The sequence below is a fragment of the Nannospalax galili genome, unplaced genomic scaffold, assembly GCF_000622305.1.
Source record: "Nannospalax galili isolate Female #2095 unplaced genomic scaffold, S.galili_v1.0 scaffold107, whole genome shotgun sequence".
NCBI classification, from domain to species: Eukaryota; Metazoa; Chordata; class Mammalia; order Rodentia; family Spalacidae; genus Nannospalax; species Nannospalax galili.
The window spans coordinates 70,929-96,997 of record NW_008358490.1 but is presented as its reverse complement, the minus strand read 5'-3'; the positions used below and the strand labels follow the sequence as shown (position 1 = coordinate 96,997).

General features: G+C 50.4%; 1 protein-coding gene across 2 annotated transcripts; it reads left to right on the top strand.

Annotated features, from left to right (window-relative positions):
* Positions 1 to 2,356: 2,356 nt before the first annotated feature.
* Positions 2,357 to 25,078, top strand: Otub2 (OTU deubiquitinase, ubiquitin aldehyde binding 2). 2 transcript variants are annotated; one of them, XM_017795251.2, is made up of 7 exons: positions 2,357 to 2,555; positions 14,244 to 14,339; positions 15,915 to 16,033; positions 20,150 to 20,234; positions 20,564 to 20,758; positions 22,507 to 22,584; positions 22,783 to 25,078. In XM_017795251.2, exons 1-7 carry the CDS (start codon positions 2,553 to 2,555, stop codon positions 22,909 to 22,911), a joined length of 705 nt encoding a protein of 234 aa, XP_017650740.1. In that variant the 5' UTR covers positions 2,357 to 2,552; the 3' UTR covers positions 22,912 to 25,078. The 2 variants fall into 2 exon arrangements, with proteins under 2 accessions (XP_017650740.1, XP_008819909.1); XM_008821687.3 differs by lacking the exon at positions 22,507 to 22,584 and having other exon boundaries at positions 22,705 to 25,078.
* Positions 25,079 to 26,069: the final 991 nt, after the last annotated feature.

The window sequence follows — 26,069 nt, the reverse complement described above, 5'->3', positions numbered from 1 at the left end:
TGAGGTGGACCCAAAGAATGTTGCTCCTGTGTAACATAGTGGCAAGCAACTTGATCTCCCTGTGCCATGGGGATGGGAGCCCATGATCAACCTCCATGAACTTGGAGTGAGAAGGTTAGGTAAGATAAGACAGACTGAGGATGCCAGAGTGCGTGGTTGTAAGTGCCCCCACATAACCCTAGACTTGTAAATTGCTGCTAATGCTGCTGTTCCTTATACTCCTATTGGATCCCACATTCCATACCCAGTATATGGTTCAGGCTTTCAAGATACAAGAGCTCAGCCTTGGGTGAGGGTGATGGAAGTCATAAGGGTGAGTGGGAAGGAGAACTTTTCATAGTGTCTCTGGAAGTATTAACACAGATGTGCTTTGACTTATAACAGTTATGCTTGATCAAGCAATCACAGATTTAAAATATAAGATGAAGGGCTAGGGAGATGCCTCAGTTAAGTGCTTGCCACCCCTCCCCAAGCATGAAGACTTGAGTTTGAGTCCCCAGTGCCCATGTAAAAAAAAAAACCTAGGCATGGTGGTGTGCACTTGTAATCCTAAGGCTGAAGAGGTAGAGACAGGAGGACCCCTAGGCTCTCGGACCAGCCAGACTAGCTGAATCAGTGAGCTCCAGGTTCAGTGAGAGATCTGGTGTCAAAAATAAAGCGGAAAGTGGAGGACACTTGACATCCACCTCTGGCCTCCATACGTACACATACACACACATGCAAACACAGACACACAGACACATACACACATACACGCAAACACAGACACACAGACACAGACACATACACACAGAGACACATATACACACAGATACACACACACATGCACACACACACACACAGACACATACACACACACATGCAAACACAGACACACAGACACATACACACATACACGCAAACACAGACACACAGACACAGACACATACACACACACATGCAAACACACACACACACAAACACGCACACACACACATACACACACAAACACAGACACAGACACAGACACACACATGCACACACACACATACACACACACGCAAACACAGACACAGACACACATGCACGCAAACACAGACACAGACACACACACACACATGCACATGCACACATACACACACACAGACACACACACACAAACACAGACACAGACACAGACACAGACATGCACACACACACATACACACACACGCAAACACAGACACAGACACACATACACGCAAACACAGACACAGACACAGACACACACACACACGCACACATACACACACACAAACACAGACACACAGACACAGACACACACACGTACACACACACACACACAAACACAGACACACAGACACAGACACACACACGCACACACACACGCGCACACAAATATCCTAAGATGAAAATGCATTATGCATGTACCAAATACCAAATGTACCAATCACCCTAGCTCTGCACCACAGAACACTAAGGACTGTCCATTGTCTCCTCTTGGTCATAGAGCTGACTGTAGCTGCAGCTCTCCCATGCTGTCCAGCATGCTGGGGGGTATCAGATCACCTGTCACTAACCCAGGAAAAGAGTAAAATTCAAGACAGTTTCTGTCCAACGATATCATTTCACACCACATTGAAGTATAACCACTTTAAACAGGCTCCTGTAAAATGGGCGCATGCCATGTGCCAGAGCCCCCTTCTCCACATAACTACTATCCCCTCCCTCACTCCCCCAAGCCCCGTTCCCCAGCAGAAGCTTCTCCGGGGGTTAAGAACTGATGAACAAATCTTCAGATGATACATATTCCCTGCTTGATGTCCAGTAATAATGAGCTTGCACGCTGGATGAGTCACCTACACCTGGTTCACAGTGTTGTGCCTCCTTTACAGCCCAGCAGTCCCAGAGTCCAGCCAACCATCCTGAAAATTCTTTTCATTCAATAAACACTAATTGGGTGCGTGTCAACCTACTGATTCATGAGTTGGAAGGAGGCAAAATATTATTTAGTAGCCGCGCAGGAGCAGGCAGGTAACTTAATGCTACTGGACACAAGTTTCCCAAGCACCTTGTCCTCTGATCTTCAGCAAACGATACTTAATATGACCTCATTGGTGAACTAATGAGGACTTCCAGGAGACTTCAAGTTGCAGTTTTAGTTAAAAGCCCTTCGGTCTTTACGAACTAGGGCTGGTCTTTCTGGGTTAGGGCAATTCCTGCTAGTTAAAAGCTCTCTGTGTCTTTAAGAGGGGGGCGGCATCCTGTCAAAGAAACCCTAAAGCATAGGCTGAAGGCGCGTGGAGTCCCACCCACTTTCTGTGACGTCTCGCGTCTCGGCTTCTGATTGTCGGCTTCCCACGTCAATCGCGGGGCGTGCATCTTGCTGGGACACAGTGCAAGTCGGTGCTCTGGTCTGCTGGGTGGTCGGGTGTTTTCTGCGCACGCCCCCACGCCCGCGAGGCCCGCGCCGCCGGACCCAGCGGTGGAGCCGACCAGCGCCTCCCGTGGCACCCTCCCGCACCCGATCGCTCCTCGCTGGGGCGGGACGTGGCCCGACCGCTTCGGTCACTATGGTCAGTGTTTGCGGGGCGGGGAATGGGAAGGGGGCGCGGGGACCGGGGCGCCGCCGGGGCGCATGTGCGCGTGGGGTTCTGCGCGAGGCTCAGCCTCCGCCACCCGCTCAGTTGCCACCCTCGGGATGCGGCAACTCCGCTCCGGTGAGCCCCTCTGTCCTCGCGGACTTTCAGGCTGGAAGGTCCAGCTCGGCCCGAGCCCCCCCCCCACTCCCTCGGCCCCGCGTGTCCACTTCAGGTGGCCCGAGGACAGTCTGGTGGGAAGCCGGGGTGGGAGCCTGCGGCTGCCCCTACTCTGTCGCCAGCACGCAACCCATAGTGGACTTAGCCATTAGTGACCATATCTGTGCTACCCCTCTGCCCCAGCCCCAGTAGTGGCCCTAGGGCTTGCTCCGGTGGCCAGGTCGCTTGGGCCAGGAGACAGTTAGACATTCGCTCCATGTTCTAAGGGCAACAGGTCTTTGGAGTTAGGACCACATAAAGAGACCTGCCAGCAGTTGTGAGTCACGAGTTAGGGGTCCAAGGAAGGTGATCTAGAAGAACCTCGCATTTGGGCAGGACAGGTTCGGGAGACCCTGTAAACCTGGCCAAACCCAGGGCTTGGGCAAGTGGGAAATAGACCAGACAGAGAGAGGTGCTGGTAGGCATTGTGATTGTGTGCCAGCTGGAACTTGAACTCAGGCCCCTGGTCCGGTGTTCTGTGTTGTATCAGCCCACCCTCTAGGTTGGTGGGATCAGCCTCTTACAGGATGTGATGGCCACCCTATATCTTTCAACCCTGAGCAGGGGCTCCAGGGAGCTGGGCCCTTCATTGTAAATGCCATTTGTCAGGCTTAGGATCACATAGCCCTAGGCTCCAGGGTCTCACATCCTGTCCTTTGCTCTGTTTGGCAGTGCTGAGGTTGGAACCCAGGGGTGCTATGCAAAGCTCCATTTCTGAGCTTCACTCTAGCCCCTCACTTCCATTCATGGAAGTGGGGAGCTTGGCTTGTTTTGCACAGCTGTCTCAAGGGTTGCTATAAGAACCCTATAAAGTAGGGGGTGGGGTGGGGAGGGGTGCCAGGGCATTTGAAATCCTGAAAGTGGGTTCCTGCAGGTGCCTGGTTTGTTGTGCTTCCCCCACCACCACCACTACTTTTAGGTCACCACTTTGGGATGCTGCCAGGCCAGGCTCTGGGTCAAACCTGTGCTGAGTGTGGTGTGGGCAGCCAGGGCACCTTATGAGCTGGGGTGTGAGCAAGAGTCTAAGGAGGGCCCCTGGAAGCACCAGTTTCCTGCTTCTTCCTGGTGCCCAAGGGTTTACCTGCTCTGCTGCTCTTGAAAAGTGCATCACCTCCTGGAGAGTCAGGAGCTGTTGTAATGATGGTCTCAGCCATCTGGGAGCTGGAGGCTGGCATGCCCTCTGGCCACCACTGGTGGTAGCTGAGAGCACACTAAGGTAGTAGGGGCTGGGACCTCAATTTCTGTCCCTTGTGCTGTGTGGGGAGTCTACTGACTCCACCCTCCCATCTGCCCTAGACCCAGGAGAGCAGTGGCTAGAGGGCAACTGGGACTCAAAGCACCACCCTCTCCCCTCCCACCTCTGGGGAGTTTGGGTTCCTTGGAGAGGGATATAGTACTTAACCCACTAAATGGAATATCTGTCCAGAAGTCACAGGGGCAGCACTGAAGGCCGTTTGCATGGCACTTATCAGGTACCTACTCTGTGCCAGGCATCTTGCTAAGCCCCGGCATCCATGGTTGGTTTCTTTTTATGTTGGTTGAGTCTGAATGGTATGGGTGATGGATACAAGACTTGTCTTGGGGGTAGCAGCACCTTTCTTGCCATGTCAAAGTCTCCAGGTTGAGCTTGAGGGTCCTCAGGCATCAGGGGCTGCAAATAGTGAGGGGCTCATACTCAAAGTGCTTTTACCATTTGGGGACAGAGTGAGCATTGAGCAGTCAAGCCACAAAGTCCTGTTTGCTTTCTTCTGTCATTTGTCAAATAAGCCACTGCTGGGCATCCTCCTCAGCCTGTGTGGGGCAATGATAAGAAAGACAGAGCAGCTGGGCATGGTAGTGTATGCCTTTAGTCCTAGCACTTGGGAGGCAGAGGCAAGCAGATCTCTGTGAGTTCAAGGCCAGCCTGGTCTACATAGTGAGACTCCAGGCCAGCTTGAGCTACAGAGTCTTTTGTGTTTGTGTGTTTGGGACTTTTGTTTTGTTTTGCTTTGCTTCATACATGTAATACTTGGTTTTTTGTGGATTGGCTTATTTCTTTCAACATGGTATCTTCCAGTTCCCTATATTTTCCTGAAATTTTAAGGATTTCTTTGGGTTTTATTGTTGAATGATATTCCACTGAGAGTGAGAGACAGAAAGAGAGAGAGAGAGAAAGAGAAAGAAAGAAAGAAAGAAAGAAAGAAAGAAAGAAAGAAAGAAAGAAAGAAAGAAAGAAAGAAAGAAAGCATCTAACCCCTCTGGAAGATCATGCCTGTGGACCAGGTCAGAGCCACGGATACTTCTCAGAGCCTGAGAAGTACCTTCCAAGGGAAGGAGGACTGGTGGGGAAAGCCTCACCAAGGAGACCTTTTGAAGGGGCTGGAGAGATAGCTCAGCAGTTAAGAGCACTGGCTGTTCTTGCAGAAACCCGAGTACATTCTGGGTTGCAGGGAGATTGACCTTGGGACATGATCAAGAGTAGGTGACCTGGGAAGAGCAGCAGCCTCTGTAGAGGCAGGGAGATTACAGGAGTCCAGGGCAGTGAGTCTGGAAAATTTGGTCGTATTTGAATGTGCAGGGTTTGGCATGCTAGACTGTGGAGTTTGGGAACCGCATGAAGGAACCACAGTATTTTTGACAGAATGCATGTTGGATGAGCTCCCTCACAGTGAGTGGATGCAGAGTTGTGGGTGGCCAGCTGGAGTGAGAGACAGGCTGGTCTGCTTGCTCATTGAGTGAGCTCATCAAGACTGCTGTTGCAAAATCCTTCAGTACGGTGAGATGGAGCCATAGGAACTTGCTCTCTGGCATATCTGGAGGCTGCAGTCTAGGATGAAGGTATGGGCAGGGTCACACTGCCTCTGAAAACTCTTGGGAATGTTCTGTCCTTGACTTCTCCAAGCTCCCAGCAGCAGTTTGGCTTGTGACATCAGAACCTATTTGCAGATGGCTCTCCTGTCTGCATGTCCACATTCCCTGTTTAATGACGAAATCAGTCATGGGACTAAGGACCCACCCTCCTCCTCCAGTGTGACCTCATCCCTACTAATTGCATCTGTGATGAATCTATTCCCGAATAAAGTCCCATTCTGAGGTCTGGAGCTAGGCCTTTAACTTATAGCACTCAGGATGCTGAGGGTACATTCCTGCATTCCAGGCAGTGGGAACCCAGCTGTAACAGAGAAGTCTCTGCCCTTCTAGCAGAGGGAGACCATGCAAGTCAACAAGCCAACCCACCAGATAAGTCATGTCTTGAACAAGCAGGGCAAGGTGATAAGGTGGTGGAGGAGGTGTTCAGAGAGGCGAGGTGACTCAGCCTTAGAGACGGCTCTCCCAGGTTGGTGTTACACACTGGCAGTGCAACTGTTCTGTGGTCTCAGCGGCTGTCCTGGCCCTGTGGCTCTGCTGGGCATCACCCTAGTGGGACTCCCCCTGGTGGCTCTAGGCACCCAGGCTGTGCATCACACTCCTCAGCTTCTGGTTCTTTAGACCTCAGGGCCAGCCCACAATGGACTCTGCCAAGGCCACAGCTTTGACCACCGGAGCAGCAGCTCTCCCCATGCCCTACCCCAGCTGGTCACTCAAGAGTGAGGAGTGCGGTCATGAGTGTGGGATACTTGAGGGGAAGCAAGGCAGTGAATGTTGATGCTCCAGCTCCCTAGAAACATGCCCTCTGGACAAAACCAGCCTCCGAGATCCCTTGTGACACCTGGCTCCCTTCTGTCCTTAATCTCTTTAGTAGGTGGCCACCGGGCCAAACCTTTGGTTTGCTCTCTTACAGATACAGTTCATTCTTTCTCTGACCAGTCACTCTGACCAGGCAGCAAAGTTTCTAAGACTTTAATTCATTCTCTCTCTCTCCATCTCTCTCTGTCTCTGTCTCTCTCTGTCTGTCTGTCTCTCTCTCTCTCTCTCTCTCTCTCTCTCTCTCTCTCTCTCTCTTTGAGAGAGGGTCACCCTGTAGCCCCAGCTGGCCTAGAACTTACTATATAGACCAGGTTGGCCTTGAATTCACAGAGATCTGCCTGTTTCCTAGATACAGTTGAAAGACACCTCACCACAGACTAAATGGTCGCTGTTTCTGTTTCTCCCAGCCAATACCTTTCTAGTTCAGCACTCACAGGTCTGTCTTCTGCTTAGCCCTCGGACAGGGACACCATGAGGCCAAATTCTTTGCCACTTGAAGAGGTGGCCCTTCCCACAATCTCTGGAACTGCATTCCTCACGTCCATCCCAGGCCACACCCGCATGGCCTTCCCTGTGGGAGTTCCTGCCAGCATTCTGCTCAGAATCTTCTAAGAAACTCCTACTTTTCCTTCTGTGCTCCTTTCTAACCTGCACCACAATCACTCTGCATAGTCCATTCCCCATCTTGCAGGCTTCTCTAGGGAACTGCTCCAGCCCTGCCTGCTCCCCACTTCCAAAGCCACTCACTCGTTTCCAGGTGTTGTAGCAGCACCTGCTCCCAGTCCAATTTTGTGCCTTAGTCTTGTGTTGCTGTAATAGATTATTGCACACTGGGTGATTTGTAACAAGGAGAGCTGAATTGGGCTCATGGTTCTGGAGACTGGGAAGTCCTCAGTCCAGATGCTGGCATTAGGCTGGGGGCTTCTTGCTGTCTTACCAGGATGGAAGGTGTCGTGTGGCAGAAGTGGGGGGAGCTATAGAGACTGAGTGAGCACTGGGCATGGTCTATGATAATGACCTTAGTACATTCATGAGGCAGCTGTCTTTTGATTCTGTGACAGTTGCAATTAAATCTCAACAGTATGGGAGGAGACAGAATACCGAGGAAGGGTTCTGCTTCACTGGCTGCGTGTGGAGAACATGGGATGATCAGAAGGGGAAGCCCAAAGTCTCCTGGGCAGACTGTATCACAGCCTCCATGGAGGGGGGTAGTGAGGGTGCTCAGGCCAGACCCAGGAGCCGGTGTGCATTGCAGTAGAAGAGCGTGCCTGGATTTTGGTGTGCACTCTGGCTGGGTGGAGGGGAATCCTAGGGCGCTAGGGACCGGTGGGACAAGAGAGTAATTGAGGATAGCCCAGTGTGGTGGCACACGCCTTTAATCCCAGCACTTGGGAGGCAGAGGCAGGCAGATTGCTGTGAGGTTGAGGCCAGCCTGGTCTACATAGTGAGTTCCAGGCCAGCTGGCGCTACAGGGAGACCCTGTCTCAAAAAGAAAAAAAGAGAGAGGGAGAGTAAGGATAGATGAATTGGAGATACTGCTAAACATCCAAGGGGCTGTTTGAGACTGGAGCCCTAGGAAGAGCTGAGACAGGAGGTGGAGATTAATGGCCATTGGGGAAAGTTGCTGGAGTCCATACTGTCCTGCAACAGGGCGGAGAGAACCCAGCTTCAGGGGCTGCTAAAATAACCAGCAACTTGAGAGACTGGGGCCCAGCAGAGAGGGGTCATATAATAAGCTGAGAAATTGTCCCCAGGGATGTCTAGCTAGCCAATGGACTTCAGGGATCCCCTGTCTCTGCCTCCCCAGTCAGCTCCGGGATTATAGGTGGCAGCCACACCCACCCAAATTTTATGTGGATCCTGGGGATCTGAACTCCAATCCTTACACTTATATAACAAGAGCTTTATCCACCAAACCCTCTCCCCAGCCTGTCTGTCTTTTGAGACAGGGTCTCTTCACTGAACCTGTTGCTCACTGACTGACTAGACTGGATGGTCAGAGAGCTCCAGGGATCTGCCTATCTCCATATACCTTTCCCAGTGCTAAGGTTACAGACACGTGCAGCCAAGCCTGGCTTTTTACATGGATGCTGGGTTCCCAAACTCAGGTCCTTATGCTTAAGTGGCAAGTTCTTTACCCATTAAGCCATTTCCCCCAGTCCCTAATTAACATTTAAAAGCATACTTGGTTCTGGTGCCTGTCCAAAGCTGGTTCGAGAGAGGTTCAGAGCCTGAACCTGCCTTGCTACCAGGGGAGGCTGGAGTCTCTGTTTTTCTGGGTGGCGTGAGGCCAGGCCACGTGGTGAGTGGTGCTTGTTGGTTCTGGTTGGCAAGTCAGCCCTGTCCAGGAAGCCCAGAGGGAGATGGGCTAGCCAGGAGCTGACTGTCCACTGGGCATGGTGAGCACTGCAGAGCCTGGACAGTAGCAATGCTCAGTGCTCAAATGCACTGAAGGAGCGGCACATGGATGGAGTTTGTAGGCAGAGGTGGGAGCTGAGGCCTGGCTGTGGAGCTTGTCACCGAAACATCCCTCACTGCACTAAAACTGTTTCCAAGTCAGGTGCTGACTGCCTGACTTAATTAATTAGCATCTATTTGCAAACCCCCAATTAAAGAGCCAACATCCTTTCATGTGACCTGATTAGGTCTGACAGGACAGTCAGGTGCGGCCTGTCCTTTCTCCATAACATCCTTGAAATCTTTAGCCAGGATTTCAAAAGTAAGCACCAATTAATTCAGCCAAGGCCAAACCCAGAGCATTCCTCTTGATTTATGGACTAGTAAATTAAGGCTGCTTTTGGGTTGTTCCTGGAGATTGAGTCTTGTCTCATCTAAGGATGTGACCAAAGCTATGTTGGTGGGGTTGGGATGGAGCCGTGGGTCCTTGGGAGAAGTCCTGAGTGAGGACTGGAAGTGCTAAAATGGAAACCTGCTTGTCACCAGGGTATCCTGTGTACACACTTGGGGCCACTAGGGGGTGCTAGAAGCCAACTCAAGGTCCCTCCCTCCCTCCCTCCCTCCTGACACTTGCAGTATAGTCTAGCCTCAAGCTCATGAACCTCCTGCCTCAGTCTCCCCAAATGCTTAGGTTATAGGATGTGCCACCATACCCAGCTCAGGATGGTTTTTAAATAGTATCCAGTGAAGAAAAAAAAAAGTCTGTAGAATAATATGTATGTATGTAAATTTAAAGCATACACATACAACTGGATCCAAGATCCATTGGATCCATACTCCCAGCTTGATGCCTATTTAAAAAAAATAAACCAGCCAGGGAGTGCGCGCGCGTGCACACACACACACACACACACACACACACACACTAATACTAAATAGAATTTTTAAAAAAATTTAAGGGCTGAGTGTGATCCCAGCACTCAGGAGGCAGAGGCAGGTGGAGCTCTGTGAGATCAAGGCCAGCTTGGTCTGCTTAGCAAGTGCCAGGCCAGCTGGGGCTAAAGGGAGACCCTGTCTCAAAAAGAACAAAAATAAAAAATAAAAAAAGAAACACATGTATTCTATCTGTAGTCAAATTCTTAAAGACAGAGAGTAGAGGTGTGGTTTCCAGAGATAGAAGGAGAGAGATGAAGACTTCGTGTTTGATGGGGATATAATAAAGGCCACAGAATCGTGTGCAGTAAAAATGGTTCAAACAGCACATTTAATGTTATGTACATTTTTACCACCATACTTTTTAAAGACACATTTCAAAAGACATACCATGGAGACCATAGAGGGCTGGGGAAAGAGTGTGGGGCAGAGGACAACAGGGATTGGGGACAAAGGAGATAAACTTTGAACTATCCCTCACCAAGGTGGATGCTGATATCACTCCCACAGAACCAAAGGTGGGGCCTGGTGCAGCTCGCAGCACACAGTTGGACTTCTAGTCAGCCTTCCCATGTGTGACTGCTTCCGATGGCTTGAGTGAATTTGTCAAGGAGGGCAAAGGCAGACCCTGGAAGCCTTCCCTGGTGTAGTGCCCTCCCTGTGGAATTCCTCGTGTGAGTGAGGGTGGATGGAGTTGTGTGTTGAAGAACTCCTTACATGCTTCCCTCTCCTGGTGCCGTCTCAGCAACTGCCCAGTCAGTATGGCTGACCTAGTGTCCTGTAGCTCTGCACCCAGAATGAATTTCTTTCTGGTTTTTGTTTGGGGCAGTCTTGGGTCCAAAAGTCATTAAATACACCCTCTAACCCATTGTTTCCCATAAAACAGAGGGTGGTGAATCTCTGTAAGATTGAGGCCAGCTTGGTCTATGTAGCCAGTTCTAGGCCATCTGTGGCTATAGGGCGATCTTGTCTCAAAAAGATCAAAAGCACATGCCTATAATCCTATCTCAGGAGGCAGAGGCAGGCAGATCTTCATGAGTTCCAGGGCAGCTGGTCTACATAGCAAGACCGTGTCTCAAGAAATAATAATAACGTGCTGAAGAGACGGCTCGGTGGTTAAGGCCATGTACTGCTCTTGCAGAGGACCCGAGTTCAATTTCTGGCACTTACATTGGTTATCTCACATCTCTGCCTATAACTCCAGCTCCAGAGGAATCTGATACTTCTGGCCTCTGCAGGCACCTGCAGTCATGTGCAAAACCCCACATGCAGACACACACACACACGCACACACACACACAATTTTAAAAATAAAATTTTAAATGAACTGTTAGAAAGAAAGAAAGAAAGAAAGAAAGAAAGAAAGAAGAAAGAAAGAAAAAGCCTCATGGGTCCCTTTAAGTCAGCTCTCTGTAAAAACACAACTTTAATAAACAAAAGATTGTGAGGCAAGTAACAAGGCTTAGGGGCTAAAGACATGGCTTAGTGGTTAAGTGCACTTACTGCTCTTCCAGACTTTGGTTCCCAGCACCCACACTGGGTGGCTCACAACTACCTGTAACCCCAGCTCCAGGGGATCTGACGCCCTCTTCTGGCCTCCCTGGGCACTACACATATAGGTGCACTTACATACTTAAAATAAAAATAAAATAATTAAAACCTACAAATGAAACAGCAATTTTAAGGTGCAAGTCAGAGGAGAGGTCTGGGTACTCTTTGGAAGGGAGGCTGGCAAAATAAAGAGGCCTATGTGGGGAGGAGCCTGGTGTCTGGCACAGGCACACTTGAGGGAAGTGGAAAAGTGCTGGTGTTCTTTGTGGGTTTTGTTTGCTTGTTTTGTTTTTGTTTTTGCAGAGCTGGGGGAGGAACCCAGAGCCTTGAACATACTAGGCAAATGTTCTACCACTGAGCCATACCCTCAGCCCGATGCCTTTTAATGCTATGCCTGGTGCCCAGGAAGTGTCCTTTGATCCCTTAAATAAGTCTCATAGACTAGGAAGGCTGTTGGAGACATGGAGATCCTGTTGGGAGCTGGAGGAGGACTGTGTGTCTGGGGAGTCTGTGGGGGCCAGGGAGGTTGGACTCAGCTTACTGGTAAGAAGGTCCCATACTGCCCTGGGAAGGATATTCCTTTTGTGGTTAAGCTGCTAAGTTCTTTGAGGGCTCTGGACTCTGGGCTCTACCTGCCTAGCAGTTTGGTGTGGTAGGACTTCACACAGACCTACATTAATCACTTTCCAGCTCAAAAGACCTGACCTTGGCATTGTTATAATGCCCACCTCACATGATTCTTATGATAGAATGAGATGATGGGGATCTGTGTGACTCTCTCTCAAAGCTTGGCACATAGTAGGTGCACAGTGATGGCACCTCTCACTATTTCACACATCTTGGACTTAGGGCAGCAGCAAATAATCAAGCCATCTCCCATATGCTGGCTTTCAGCCTTTTGGTCACAGTATGGCTGCTGCAAAGAAGACATTGCATCAGCATCTCTGTTCTTTTTATCCCACACCAAAGCTTTCCCAGACTTTTCATGCGTCTGGTTGGCCAGCTCCGATCACATGGCTGCCCAGAGCTGCAAGGGAGGCTAGGAAAATGACTGGGAGAGAAGATGGTCATGACTTAAGCCAGGTGATTTCCTGCCATGTTCCTCGTTTCTGTCAGTGGGGGAGCAGCATGGAATGGCTGCTGACCACTGTGGTGTCAGGACAGAAGGGGACAGGGAAGGGGCCTGAGGCAGACTTGCTCTGCAAAGAAGCATGAGTACAGAACAGAAACTTCTAGACGTGACACCTAGCATCCCATCTCCTTACTCCATGTGTCTCCATGCTCAAGTTCCTGTTTTAGAAATACTTCCTCTAGTTCTTTGGGGCAACAAATTCTGCTTCTCAATTTTTAGGTTTTCCTCTGACCCCAGAACCTGGGGGAGGGCATCCTTGGGGCCACTAGAGAGGCAGAAAGGAAAAGTCTGAGTTCCAGGCCAAGCCCTGTACCTGCCCAGTATGGGGGCCAGTCATGGAGACTTCCTGGAAGTGGCTTTGTTCATTTAACACACAGTCTTCCTCTACTGCTGGACTTAGGATGGGTCCTGGAGAATTAGACAGATGGCTGGAGCTGCCAGTCAGACCAGCTTCCCAGCATCAGGGAGGCCATGTAAGGTTACAGGCTGGCTGGTTCAGCAGCCAGAGCCTTTCATTATTTTTTATGTGTGTGTGTGTGTGTGTGTGTGTGTGTGTGTGTGTGTATCTGTGGTGTACATGCGTGTGTGTGTGTGTGTGTACCAACATGCAGTGCATATGTGTGTGGGGGATGGGGAGGCAGAGTATCTTCCTACTCTACTCTCCAATTTTATCACTGAGGCAGGGTCTCTCACTGAACCTCTGATTTGGCTAATCTAGATAGCTAGTCCGGGGGATCCCCTGTATCCACCTCCTCAGTGCTGGGTTTACAGGCCACCAGCCTGGCTTTTATGTGGATTATAGGGATCTGAACCCTGCTTCTCACACTTGCAAGGCAAGCACTTCATCCACTGAGCCATTTCTTAAGCCCCAGGGCCCTCATTTTAAACTGGAAATGTTTTAAATGGCTCAAATAGCACTCTTTATTTCATGATATAGAGAAGGCTGGTCCAGGGTGGCTAGGGGCAGAGTGCTTAGCCTATTGTCTGAGCCCCAACCCATGAATCCCCCCACCCCAGGCCTAGCAAGAAAGTACAGCTAGCTGAGAAAGAGGTGGCTGCAGCTCCTGAGCCCCCGAGCTCCCTCTGCCCTGTCCCCTGCTTGTCCACTTGCCGAGTTCCTCCCAGGTCTGGAGACCATGGTTCCTGGAGGCTTATTCTCAGACATGACATCACTGTAGATGGTGGTATTTGAAAATGTTCTCTTTGTTCTGTCTCTTGTGGAAACTCTGATCTCTAACCCTTCCTTGGCCCCTAACCCATCTAAACCCAGCTAAAACAGCTTCATGGCCAACCTTATCACCCTGTGCCATTATTGTTTGTGTGTGTAGACTTTGAGCCTGCTGGAGTATAGGGGACGTAGAATGGGAAAAACCTATTTCCAGTATGTGACACTGAGCTTGGCACAGGATGCATGCTCAGGAGGTGGGGGATGAGTAAAAGAAGGAATGAATGAGTGAGTGAACGAGTGAATGAGGTGGGAGGGCATGCCAGCATAGAGACTTAGTAGGGCTGAAGTGTTGTCATGGTTCTAAATGAATCTGTTGAGTTACAAGGTGAGTGTCCTTTAACCAGGATACTTTTCATGATGGTGCTGGTCCTGACTGACCCTGCTCTGGGACCAGAACAGTTCAGCAGGCACTGGGAATGCTGGTCACGTGCTCACACATCCCTTCTGAGGGAAGGTGATGTTTTCTGGATTGTGCCACTGGTCCTTCAGAGGGCATCAACTTGGTGAGCCCCACCAGGTGCTTTTGAAATCATCTCAGTGTTTCATTTTTCTCTTTCAGAGTGAAACATCTTTCAACCTAATATCAGAAAAATGTGACATTCTATCCATTCTTCGGAATCATCCTGAAAACAGGATTTACCAGAGGAAAATCCAGGTGGGGCAGAGGGTAGAGAGAAGAAGAGCCAAAATGAAGGGGGTGGAGTTGAGAGTAAAGAATGGGGTGCCCTTTTGAAGAAGGAGCCTGGGCCAGGTTCCTGGAGAAAGGGAAACAGTATTCCCACGTTTGGTGTTTTTCTTAGGAAGAAATCCTTTCCTTGTGGGAAACGCCTACATCTTTTTATTTTATTTTATTAATTTTATTTTATTATTTTATATTTAATTTAATTTTATATTTTATGTTATTTTTGAGACAAGACCTCCCTGTAGCCCTGGTAGGCCTGGAACACTCTATGTAGACCAGGCTGGCCTCCATCTCACAGAGATCTGCCTGCCTCTGCCTCTAGAGTGCTGGGACCAAAGGTGTGTGCCACCATGTCTGGTTCCCTACATCTTCTAAAAGCTAAGCACTATTCTAAGTGATTGATTTTCTTGCTAAGACTTCAGTACAATTATGTGGCAAGTACTTCTATCAGCCCCATTTCACAGCTGAGCAAACAGGGTCTGAAGCCTCATGGTCTGATCTCAGAAGCTGCCTTCATCACTGCTGCTATACTTGGGAACCTCTCAGGACAGGGATCACTATAGGGCTGTAGGGGTCACTTTTCTAGGCTGTACGTGGCAGAACAAGCTTGCTCTGTGCTGACAATGTCGGTCAGTCTTCCAAATACTACTCCAAGGTCCCCATAGACACAACACCCTGCTAGGCCATGACATTCTGAGAGATCCCTCCTGGGGTTGGGCGAGCAGTCAACAGCTTGGAGGTGCTGTTGGTATTCTAGACCGACATGCGGCCACAGGGAACACTTGCAGGATGAGGAGTGAGAGCGGAGGGCATGCTGGCTCATGTTCCCTGAGCTTTTCTGGAGTGGAGATCAAGAAGCACTGTTCCCTACCAGCCTGCTTCAGAGAGTCCAGCCAGCTCCATGCCTTCTTGTCGCTAGGGCTTCCTGTTCTCCTGAAAACCGTGTTGATCTTGGAAAACCCTGACTGCTACCCCCTGAGGTGGACAGGGGACTCCGGGGCCCTTCAAATGGCTGCTGGCATCTTGGAGAAGGGCCACTGTACTGGGTGGCATGGTATTTCTTGGCTGAAACATTTGGAGGACTGTCCAGGCTGCTCAGTGCTAAGAAGCTCACTCTCAGACTCTGTAACCTCCCTACCACATATCCCCACACTGTCGGCTCCCACCAGCCATCTTGCCACATAGCTCACTCGGTGGTGAACTGCTGTTTTTCTCAATGCCCTTTCTCCAGGAAGCCTTCCCTGACTGCTAGAGTTTGATGTGGATATCTCTGCCCCACCCAGGGCCCCCCAGCCCATGTCCCTATCCTCAGATGCCATCATTGAATTGTGTGTCATCTCCCCTGACTTCAGGTTGCCTGGTGCCTCCTTTCGAGGTCCTCAGTGCCTGACACCCAAGTCACAACAGTATATTCTTGTATCTGTAGAATGGATGAAAGTGGGGAGTGGATTGAGGGAGGGAGCTACAGGCCACCAGGCCACCAGCCGACCTATACAACTGGGACTGCTGCTGCTACTCTAACATCCACATGGCCTCCTCTCCCCTCAGGAACTCAGCAAAAGATTCACAGCAATCCGAAAGACCAAAGGGGATGGGAACTGCTTCTACAGGGCCTTGGGCTATTCCTACCTGGAGTCTTTGCTGGGCAAGAGCAGAGAGATCCTCAAGTGAGTGGGGCCGGAAATACTCATGGGGGTTCCCCTGCTCCTCTGTGCTGGACCTCCTGTAGTTGGGGAGCTGAGGCTGTCTGACAGAGGCAGAGGATGTCTGGAAGCCCAACTGCCTCCTGTGGTAGAGTTATGAGCAGACCCAGAGGCCAAGGAGGACGTCAGTAACCTGCCTGACATCTCCCAGTTCTCAACTTTGCCAACAGGTTTGGCTTACCAACACAGGTGGGTACTTGATAGTCACTGCAAAAAAAAGGAAACAAACAAAAGAACATACAGGTAGGTGTAGAGGCCAGAAGACCCTGGGTGTAGTGGCAGGGTTGGTGGCACACTCCTTTAATCCCAGTACTCAGAAGCAGGCAGGGTGGGTATCTGTAAGTTGGAAGCCAGCCTGGTTCTCATAGCTACCTGGGGCTATAGAGAGACCTTGTCTCAGGAACAGGAAGCAAAACACAACAAAGAAAAAAGAAACTTGTTCCTGCTGACCTTGGTCTTTTGTTATTGTTGTTTGTTTTGTCCATGTGTGTATGTATGTGTGTGTGTGTGTATACAAAGTTCAGAAGACAACTTTCAGGACTCGGTTCTCTTCTTCCACTGTGGGTTCCGGGCTTGAACTCAGGCTGTCAGGCATAGGTGGCAAGCACTTTTACCCACAGAGCCTTCATGCTGGCCCCTGACCTTGGTCTTGAGTGAATGTAACCCAGTGCTGGCTAGGCTGGTTCATATGTTAATGAAATGCTGCTCTGCATGGTGACCTGTGCTAGGCCTTTTTGTGGGCTGGCTTCAGAGCTCCTCACACTGTGTACAGACCTGGTGTCTTGGTGGGACTCAGGTTCTTGGTTAGCAGGTCTGGGAAGGACTGGGGGTCCATATCGCTCCTCATGATATCTATGCTTCTGGACTTCTGACCATATTTGAGGAAAAAGCAGCTTAGAGACCCAGCTGGTTCTGAACTTTGGTGTCATACAAACCTTAGCAAATTTGGTGAAGGCCTGGTTCTCATCAGAGCCATGCACTACACACACTCTGGGAAGGAGTTGCTTCCAGGCTTGATCTCCACCCCACGTTCTAGGAGTCCTGGAAATCCTCAAACAAGGCTGTCCAGGTAGACCCTTCCCTCTCTAGCTCCTCACTGCCAGCTGAGTCAGGCACAAAGACCATCCTAGCACAGGACAGCTTGTTCCCATCTGACCTGCTGCCTAACTCTGGGCTTGAACCCAGGCTGGTCCCACTCATGACCCAGATATCCATGATCTCCACCCCACGTTCTAGGAGTCCTGGAAATCCTCAAACAAGGCTGTCCAGGTAGACCCTTCCCTCTCTAGCTCCTCACTGCCAGCTGAGTCAGGCACAAAGACCATCCTAGCACAGGACAGCTTGTTCCCGCCTGACTTGCTGCCTAACTCTGGGCTTGAACCCAGGCTGGCCCCACTCATGACCCAGATATCCATAGCAACTCGGAAGTTTCCTGTATCATCTGTAGCCTTCTCCTCAAGTTGAACATTGGCCCTAGAGTTGTCACGGGCAATAAGCAACCAACTCACAGAAGCGCTTAGAGCCCTGAGTGCGTTCCGTTCCCTGTCTGTCCTCAATGTCATTACTCACCCTCTTCCATGTACCTAGAGGTACCTGTTATCCCTCGGGGCTGCCACAAGCCTGAGCAACACTCTTTGAGGCATGCCTTGTGGGGGCCAGCCTGACCCATTGGGTCTTTCCTCTGAGCCAGAACTGCCTGCCCTTCCCTTCCTCCTTCCTCTGCCTCTGGGGGAACAAATCCTGGGCTGGGTATGTGTCCCCACTCAGCTGGCCTTGTATGTCACTCATCTCTCAAAGTTTTATGGGGAATGAAAGTGGGATGAGACAATGATTCGGACTCCTTCCCCAAGTTTGTGTAGTACATGGCTCTGGTGATAGAGCTGAGCCTTCACCAAATCCTTTGAAGATTGCGGGACTCTACAGTTCACAGAGAGGGATGAGACAGTGGGGGCAGGAGAGTAGGGAGGGAGCTAAGCACATCATAGCCTTATACAGATCAAGCACAAAGCCAGTTGTGAAAGGTGAGGGCCCTCAGCAGCCTAGAGGACTGCAGCTGCCTCCTGAAGCTCCTACCCCTGGCCCAGGGCTTGTCCCTGTCACAGCTACAGACAGGTACAGGATGGAGCTGCAGGCCAGCTCTGTGGTCTCCTGAATTGGAGGCACTAGGCAGGACTAGCCACTAAATCCCTGCCTAGGAATAACAGCAACCATAGAAAGTCCCGTACTCTACCTGATCATTACCCTCATCACACAGAAGGGGAGTACAGCTGGGTTCAAAGTCACAGAGGGATTTGATGGGTGGGGAGCTGCCCCTGGAAACTGCACAGTGTTCCTCCCCTCAACCTCTGTGCCTCAGCTTGACACATCACTCATGTGGGATCAACTAGGGAGCCCTTGGGCAGAAAACACCCACCTAATGTTTTAGGGGCTCTGTTCCCTTCCATACCCCCACTGCTGCCACCACCCCCACACCCCTGAGGGCAGTGGAAGAGAGGCCCCAGGCCTTCCTACACAGCTTCTCCCTTCTAGGTGCTGACCAGGCCTGACCCTGCTTAGCTTCCGAGATTACGTGGCTAGGTCTTAGTGCTTTATTTTCCCTCTGTGAGGCCTTTGGGCTCCCAGATCCTCAGGTCTGTCTTGTCATCTGACCCCCATCAGCAGACAGGCCATGGCCAGAGAACTGAGCGTGGCCATAGTGTGTACGTGCCACCCACCCACGCACCTGGCCCTTCTCACACAGCAGGGTACTCAGATCTGCATCTATCTCTGAAGCTCAACAGATCTAGAGCCAAGGGCCAGCTTGGGGTTCCTCACCATATCCATGAGGACACTAGGACAGATGGCAGGAAGGGGCTGTGCATCAGGAGGTCTTGGAATGAGGGCAGAAGATAGAGTAAGGCCCTCTGGTAAATCTTGAGGGGTGGCTGGTGCTGGCTAGTGTTTAACAGTGGGTAGGGTGGGGGGCAGGGACAGGGAGGCCTGATTTATGGCCAAGCTGATTTCTGTGGTAGGAACATTCCTGTTGTGACCAATTTCCAGCTACTCACTTGAGCCATCTGAGCAGAGAATGGGAAGATGGAAACCCATGACCCATAGTGTTTCTGTCTCGCATATGTGATGGTTCCCAACCATCACAACAAGTACTAAATAAATAGGCAACACTGAGCTGTGAGTGTTAACCTTATTTTTTTAATATATGTTATATATTATTTTTATTTTGCCTTTATGAGTATGTTGCTTACATGTATGTAAGTGCACCTGTGTCATGCAGTGCTCCAGGAGGTCAGAAGAAGGTGTCAGATCCCCTGGAACTCGAGTTACAGATGGTTGTTAGCTGCCATGTGGGTGCTGGGATCTGAACCCAGGTCCTCTGCAAGAGCAACCAATACTCTTAACCACTGAGCCATCTCTTCAGTCCCTAGCCTTGATTTTAGGTATACTTTATTTCTTTGTAGGTTTGTACCATTTGGGGTTTTGTAAGGGCTATTAACTCCTGGCTGGCAAAATTCTTGAAAACATGGCAGTTCATTAGTTCAGGAGTGGTTACAAATTGGTATCCCCCAAAGAGGGGCATCCCCCACAAAGGGGCATCACAGAGGCCACACAGGCGCTGCCCAGGTGAGGTGCAAACAGATTGGCCGTGGCTGAGCAGGCAGTGTGTACCTGGACTTGAGATGAGGAGCACTCGTCCCTGTGAGGAGTAGGGTGCCAAGGGCAGAGACCAGGAAGTGAGTGGGAGAAGTGTACTAGCCCTGCTGAGGTCCCTGTGAGGAGGGCGGAAAGGGAAGGTCGTTGTGACCAGGGCAGACAGTGAGAGGCAGGACCACAGGGACAGGGTGGAGGCCCTGGAAAGGTGGAAGTGTGTGGTGATGGATGCCCTCTGTTTTCTCATCTGAGAAGTTGAGCCATTCATAGTGGGAGAGGCAGAGGGTCAGCAAGGGACATATGTAGAAGTACTTTAAAATGTCACAAGGTGCTTCTGTTAGTGAGGCTGGTATGGGCTGGACAGCTGCCTGTCATAGCAGCACTCTTTATCTCCCCTGTGACCATCAGGTGACCGTCGGGTCTCCTCCCCTCCAGGTTTAAAGAACATGTACTACAGACCCCAAATGATCTTCTGGCTGCTGGCTTTGAGGAGCACAAGTTCCGGAACTTCTTTAATGCGGTGAGTTCAGAGCCAACTTCGCTCAGGACCAGATAGGAGCAGGCACCCCTGGAGTTCGCTGCCCACAGCTCTGCAGCTCTGCCCTATTCCCCTTGCCTGAGGCTGGAGCAGGACAGGTCATTTCCTGCTTGTGGGTCAGAACACCCAGGTTTGGAGGACTCTCAGCTCCTGCTACTGTGAATGTATAATGGTGGGGGACCCAATGCTAGCCCTCTAGATATGCCTCTGGGCTTAGGCACTAACTCCCGTTGCAATCTCAGAATGAGCTCTGAGGGGGTCCTGGAAGGGGCAGGTTTTGTTGGGTCTGCTCTAATGGTGGTGGCCTGTAGTTCTACAGCGTGGTGGAGCTGGTAGAGAAGGATGGCTCAGTGTCCAGTCTGCTGAAGGTGTTTAACGACCAGAGCTCCTCGGACCAAATTGTGCAGTTCTTGCGCCTGCTTACATCAGCCTTCATCAAGAACCGAGCCGACTTCTTCCAACACTTCATTGATGAGGAGATGGACATCAAAGACTTCTGCACTCATGTAGGTCCTTGGGATCTTGGCCTTGGGGATGTGGCCCCCAGCCTTGGGCTCTGCTTGTCTGTCTACTATCCACGTCAGCACCACTGTTTCTGCCCAGAGGACAAAGGGGTCAGGTCTACTCTTGCAGTGCCAGTTATCTCTGTTGGTAAACTCCAGACATATCCAACTTGAGCTGCCTGAGCACTGAGGCTTACAACAAGCCACTTGCCTTCCCTCTCCCCTCCAGGTTTAAAGAACATGTACTACAGACCCCAAATGATCTTCTGGCTGCTGGCTTTGAGGAGCACAAGTTCCGGAACTTCTTTAATGCGGTGAGTTCAGAGCCAACTTCGCTCAGGACCAGATAGGAGCAGGCACCCCTGGAGTTCGCTGCCCACAGCTCTGCAGCTCTGCCCTATTCCCCTTGCCTGAGGCTGGAGCAGGACAGGTCATTTCCTGCTTGTGGGTCAGAACACCCAGGTTTGGAGGACTCTCAGCTCCTGCTACTGTGAATGTATAATGGTGGGGGACCCAATGCTAGCCCTCTAGATATGCCTCTGGGCTTAGGCACTAACTCCCGTTGCAATCTCAGAATGAGCTCTGAGGGGGTCCTGGAAGGGGCAGGTTTTGTTGGGTCTGCTCTAATGGTGGTGGCCTGTAGTTCTACAGCGTGGTGGAGCTGGTAGAGAAGGATGGCTCAGTGTCCAGTCTGCTGAAGGTGTTTAACGACCAGAGCTCCTCGGACCAAATTGTGCAGTTCTTGCGCCTGCTTACATCAGCCTTCATCAAGAACCGAGCCGACTTCTTCCAACACTTCATTGATGAGGAGATGGACATCAAAGACTTCTGCACTCATGTAGGTCCTTGGGATCTTGGCCTTGGGGATGTGGCCCCCAGCCTTGGGCTCTGCTTGTCTGTCTACTATCCACTTCAGCACCACTGTTTCTGCCCAGAGGACAAAGGGGTCAGGTCCACTCTTGCAGTGCCAGTTGTCTCTGTTGGTAAACTCCAGACATATCCAACTTGAGCTGCCTGAGCACTGAGGCTTACAACAAGCCACTTGCCTTCCCTGGAACAACAAGATTTTGAACTGGTCTGTTGATACATTTCAGCGTGGCCTCTAGTCACAAGTGGCCTGAAATGGGCTTTTGTTTAGGATGTATTTATCTGAAGGAGTGGCCAACATGTAAAAAACGTGGCAGTTCTCATATAGATATCTGGATTTCTCTTTATAAAGTTTCAGGAGATACTGGGCCCTAACAGGTGGCAAGAGTCAGCAGGCAGAAGAGTGACTGCCTCTGTGGGCTATGCCTGTTGGCCCATCACCATCCCTGTCTGTCTCCTCTGCATTAGGACTCACCACAGGTCCTGGCCTTTGCAAATACTTGAACCTAGAATCCTTTGATGCCAAGGTCCTTTTAATTCTGTCTTTCATGCTAACCTGAAAGATTCCTTCCCACTTTGCAGATTCCTCCAGGGTTCTGAAATAAGCATGACTCTGACTCATTTTATGAAATCCCAGTGATCGCTACATTGCTTACTCTGTGACATGGAGGGTATCAATCCCTGCTCCACACGTGCTTACAAAGATCCCTTCCCAGCAACATGTGACCATGACCCTGGGAAGCAGGCTGAATTCTGCTCCACACCTGCTTACAAAGATCCCTTCCCAGCAACATGTGACCATGACCCTGGGAAGCAGGCTGAATTCTGACGTTCTCTACCCAGTCTCCTTCTAAGCTAGCTTCTTTTTCATTTTGCCTTTGCAGGAAGTGGAGCCCATGGCCATGGAGTGTGACCACATCCAGATTACAGCCCTGTCCCAGGCCCTGAACATTGCCCTGCAGGTGGAATACGTGATCCCTTCCCAGCAACATGTGACCATGACCCTGGGAAGCAGGCTGAATTCTGACGTTCTCTACCCAGTCTCCTTCTAAGCTAGCTTCTTTTTCATTTTGCCTTTGCAGGAAGTGGAGCCCATGGCCATGGAGTGTGACCACATCCAGATTACAGCCCTGTCCCAGGCCCTGAACATTGCCCTGCAGGTGGAATACGTGGACGAGATGGACACAGCTCTGAACCACCACGTGTTCCCTGAGGCTGCCATCCCTTCCGTTTACCTGCTCTATAAAACGTCCCACTACAACATCCTTTATGCAGCTGATAAACACTGATTAATTTTAGGCCATGCCATAGAACCTGTCATCTAACGGACTACCTTCTGAATGGAACATTCCGTCTTTGCAGTTTTTTAAGCGACAGACTACAGGTAGAAAACATACAGCCTTGTGGGTAAAGCCATTGGAAGAGACCTCTATTCATTATGGACTGTGATGACTTGGTAGGAATTTTAGTATTTATTTTGACAGAGGGTCTAATGCCTGCTAACTCTGGACCTTCTAGAAAGCCAGGACCCCTGGCTCTGTAGTCCAGTCTCCTGCGAGATCCTCATCGGACCTATCTATTTATCTGGAAGATGTTCCTGACAGTGTTGACATGCTATTGTGTGAAAATGGGGACACAGGATTTTTCCTCAACAGGGGTGGTAGCGCTCTGTAGGGAGGAAAAGCTCAGGATCAGCTATCATGATTCAGGTGACTCAGCAGACCCACAAAAAAAGAATCCAGTCCAATTACATTGGGCAGATAATGGTAGGCGGCTCCTGAATGTGAGGCTTGTGTGTAGTTCCAATCTTGGTGGGTGTGCCTTCCCATGCCCCTCACTTAATGGAGAGACTTTTATGGTAAAGTTCAGAAGAGGATTTTAGCCTTCAACATGAAGCTCAGGTTGTGGGGTCCCTCTGCCTCTCCGAGCCGGAACTCAGGTCTTTCAGGGTTCTGCTGTCAGCCTCACCTGGATGAGGCTTGACACAAACTTAGTGAGTCAGTGCGTTCATGTCTGGGACCAGGGGCTGCAGCTGCCCATCATTCCCAGTGAATTCTAGAAGGAGAATCTAGGTAGTCACCTGGCTAGGGCTGTGTGCAGCATGAACCTACTGAGCAGATATTTTGCAAAGCTGTCTTTGGTTTCCCCCAGCCCAAGCTTCATGGGCAGTTAGTGGGAAAGAAGAGAGATAGGCCACAGAATTGGCGGTAGGGAGCTTTGCAGATGGAAAGTGCCAGCCAGTGCTGCCAGCAGCCTCTCCACCTGCACGTGCCCTCGTAAGTAGCCTTCTTACCTTGCCCCAAGATTTTCAGGAGTCCACTCTGAGCTGACAGGCAAGAGGACACATAGTGGGCAAACCAGCCTCTAGTAGGGCTGAGGCTCCTGCTAGCCACTTCGTCCCTAGAGGGAGGCTCCTCCTCCTGGGTTTCTTTCTGCAGGGATTTCTTAGAATCTGTTGGTGCTGCTGTGCAAGTTTGCTGACAGTCTGCACAAGGACTGCATAGCAGGCTTCAAAGTCTTACAAGTGTCAGCTTTGTATCATTCTTTTGTTTGATGAAGGCCAACAGCAGAGATGTCAAAGCAGTATGGGAACCAAGGCCCCAGTTTCCCACACTGCTTTTGGCCAGCTAGATCCAAGGGCTCAAGCTCAGTGATTCTATCACTTTTGCACAGGAATATAAACCTGACCCTCATCTCTGTTCAGTGTTCTACTCCGCTCTGGGGAGGAGTGTTTGGCTCTATGACAAGTACCCTAGAAGAGTGGGGGACACCCATTTCCATGACTCATCTTCTGTCAGACTAGTTTACTTCCAAACTGAAATGTATGAACACTGGATGCCTGGAGGATGGCCTGGGCTGCTCCACAGGGTTGTGATGGGTTTAGGGACAGGGAAATAGGACTTGGGAACTTGTTAAAACCTGGTTATCCCTAGCAATTAGCTGGCTAGTCTACAGCAACCATGCCAGCACAGCTATTTCCTGAATGATTCCTATACCACGAGAGCCACCTCGTTCTAGACCAAACAGATGCTTTGAGGGCTCATCTTTGCAAATGCACGTGTATTACTTTCTTCCCAGAGGAAATACTCAGTGGGGGTAGCAACAGAAAGAGCAGTGTACTTGCTTGGCCTGGGTTCCTAACACTAATGAAATAAGGCTAGAGCCAGACTGCCCAAGTTCATATATCAGCTGTGTGACCTTGGCCAAGCCACTTCACCTCTGCCTTTTGGAAGCAGAGGGCTGCCAGGTGGAGCAGCATGCCACCTCAGAAGTGACTGACTTCCCCAAAAGTGTGAGCCTCAGGAACCATGACACAATTCCAAGAGCCAAACACACTGCCAGCCTAGAGGTAGAGGGTAGGGGGCTGGGGTTCACCGAGTGCCCAGGGCCCTGCCCTTCAACTTCTCTGAGCAAAATGAAAACACTGTCTTAGCATTAAAAAATCTCTAAGAATAACTTCCAGCCTGGCTTCTAAATGTTGGGTACTTGGCATGTAACCAAGACCTCCGCCACCTTCCCACAAGGCCATTAATGCCTGTCTGGGATGTTCCTCATTTAGTACCAGATCCAGGAAGCTCTCTGCCCATAGACTTCCCCAGAGCCTTACCACATGAGGGGAACACATTTGGGCTTTAGGGGACTGGCTCCTTCTCCTGGGATGTGTTCATCTAGGATACTGTTGCCTCAGGCTGCCCAGGACTCAGGTGCTACTGAGAGCCCTTGAACCTGCTTATCAATTTGACATCTGATAGCAGCATTTGGAAATGGAGAGACCCCCCTGCCATCCTCTGACACCTGTCAGTTGAACTGGCCTCTCACACTGGGTGTTTTCTTCTGGTTTTTTACTCTCTCGTCCAGGTCAGCTATAGACAGTGGGGTTGGGGAAAGGGTACTTCCAGGAGACCAGAACAGAGCTTATCCAGAAGGAAGATGTCCTCCTGAGATACCACACGTGGCTGCTGGGTAACACTGACTAGAATCTTAACCACTCAGTGTTTGCCTCCTCAGCTACAAAAGAAGGACATTAGGATACATCTTAACCTCAAGGATGACCAAGTGAGAATTTAAATCAATAAAACTAACAGATGGGACTGGTGGTACAGACCTATAATCCTAGCTACTCAAGATGCTGAGGCAGGAGGATCCCAGGTTTAAGGCCCACATACACAACTCCCTTTCAAAATGAAAAGGACCAGTGAGATGGCTCAGTGGTACAAGTGCTTGCCACGCAAGCCTAACCTGAGCTGGATCCCCGGAACCCATACAAAGGTGGAAGGAGAGAATCAACTGATCTCCGTGCGTGTGTAGGTCTCTACCCAAACTCTGCATCGTCATACAATTAAAAAAAAAAAAAAATTGAAGTCACAAAGGGCTAGGGGATATAACCCAGTGACTGAGTGCTTACCAAGCATGTGAGGTCCTGGGCTCAACCTCAGGTGCCTTGGGG

Excerpts from the sequence above, each read along its gene's own strand:
- Otub2 (XM_008821687.3), top strand. Across the intron at positions 14,340-15,914 it reads TTTACCAGAGGAAAATCCAG|GAACTCAGCAAAAGATTCAC; the intron begins GTGGGGCAGAGG and ends CTCTCCCCTCAG. Across the intron at positions 20,235-20,563 it reads TCCGGAACTTCTTTAATGCG|TTCTACAGCGTGGTGGAGCT; the intron begins GTGAGTTCAGAG and ends GGTGGCCTGTAG.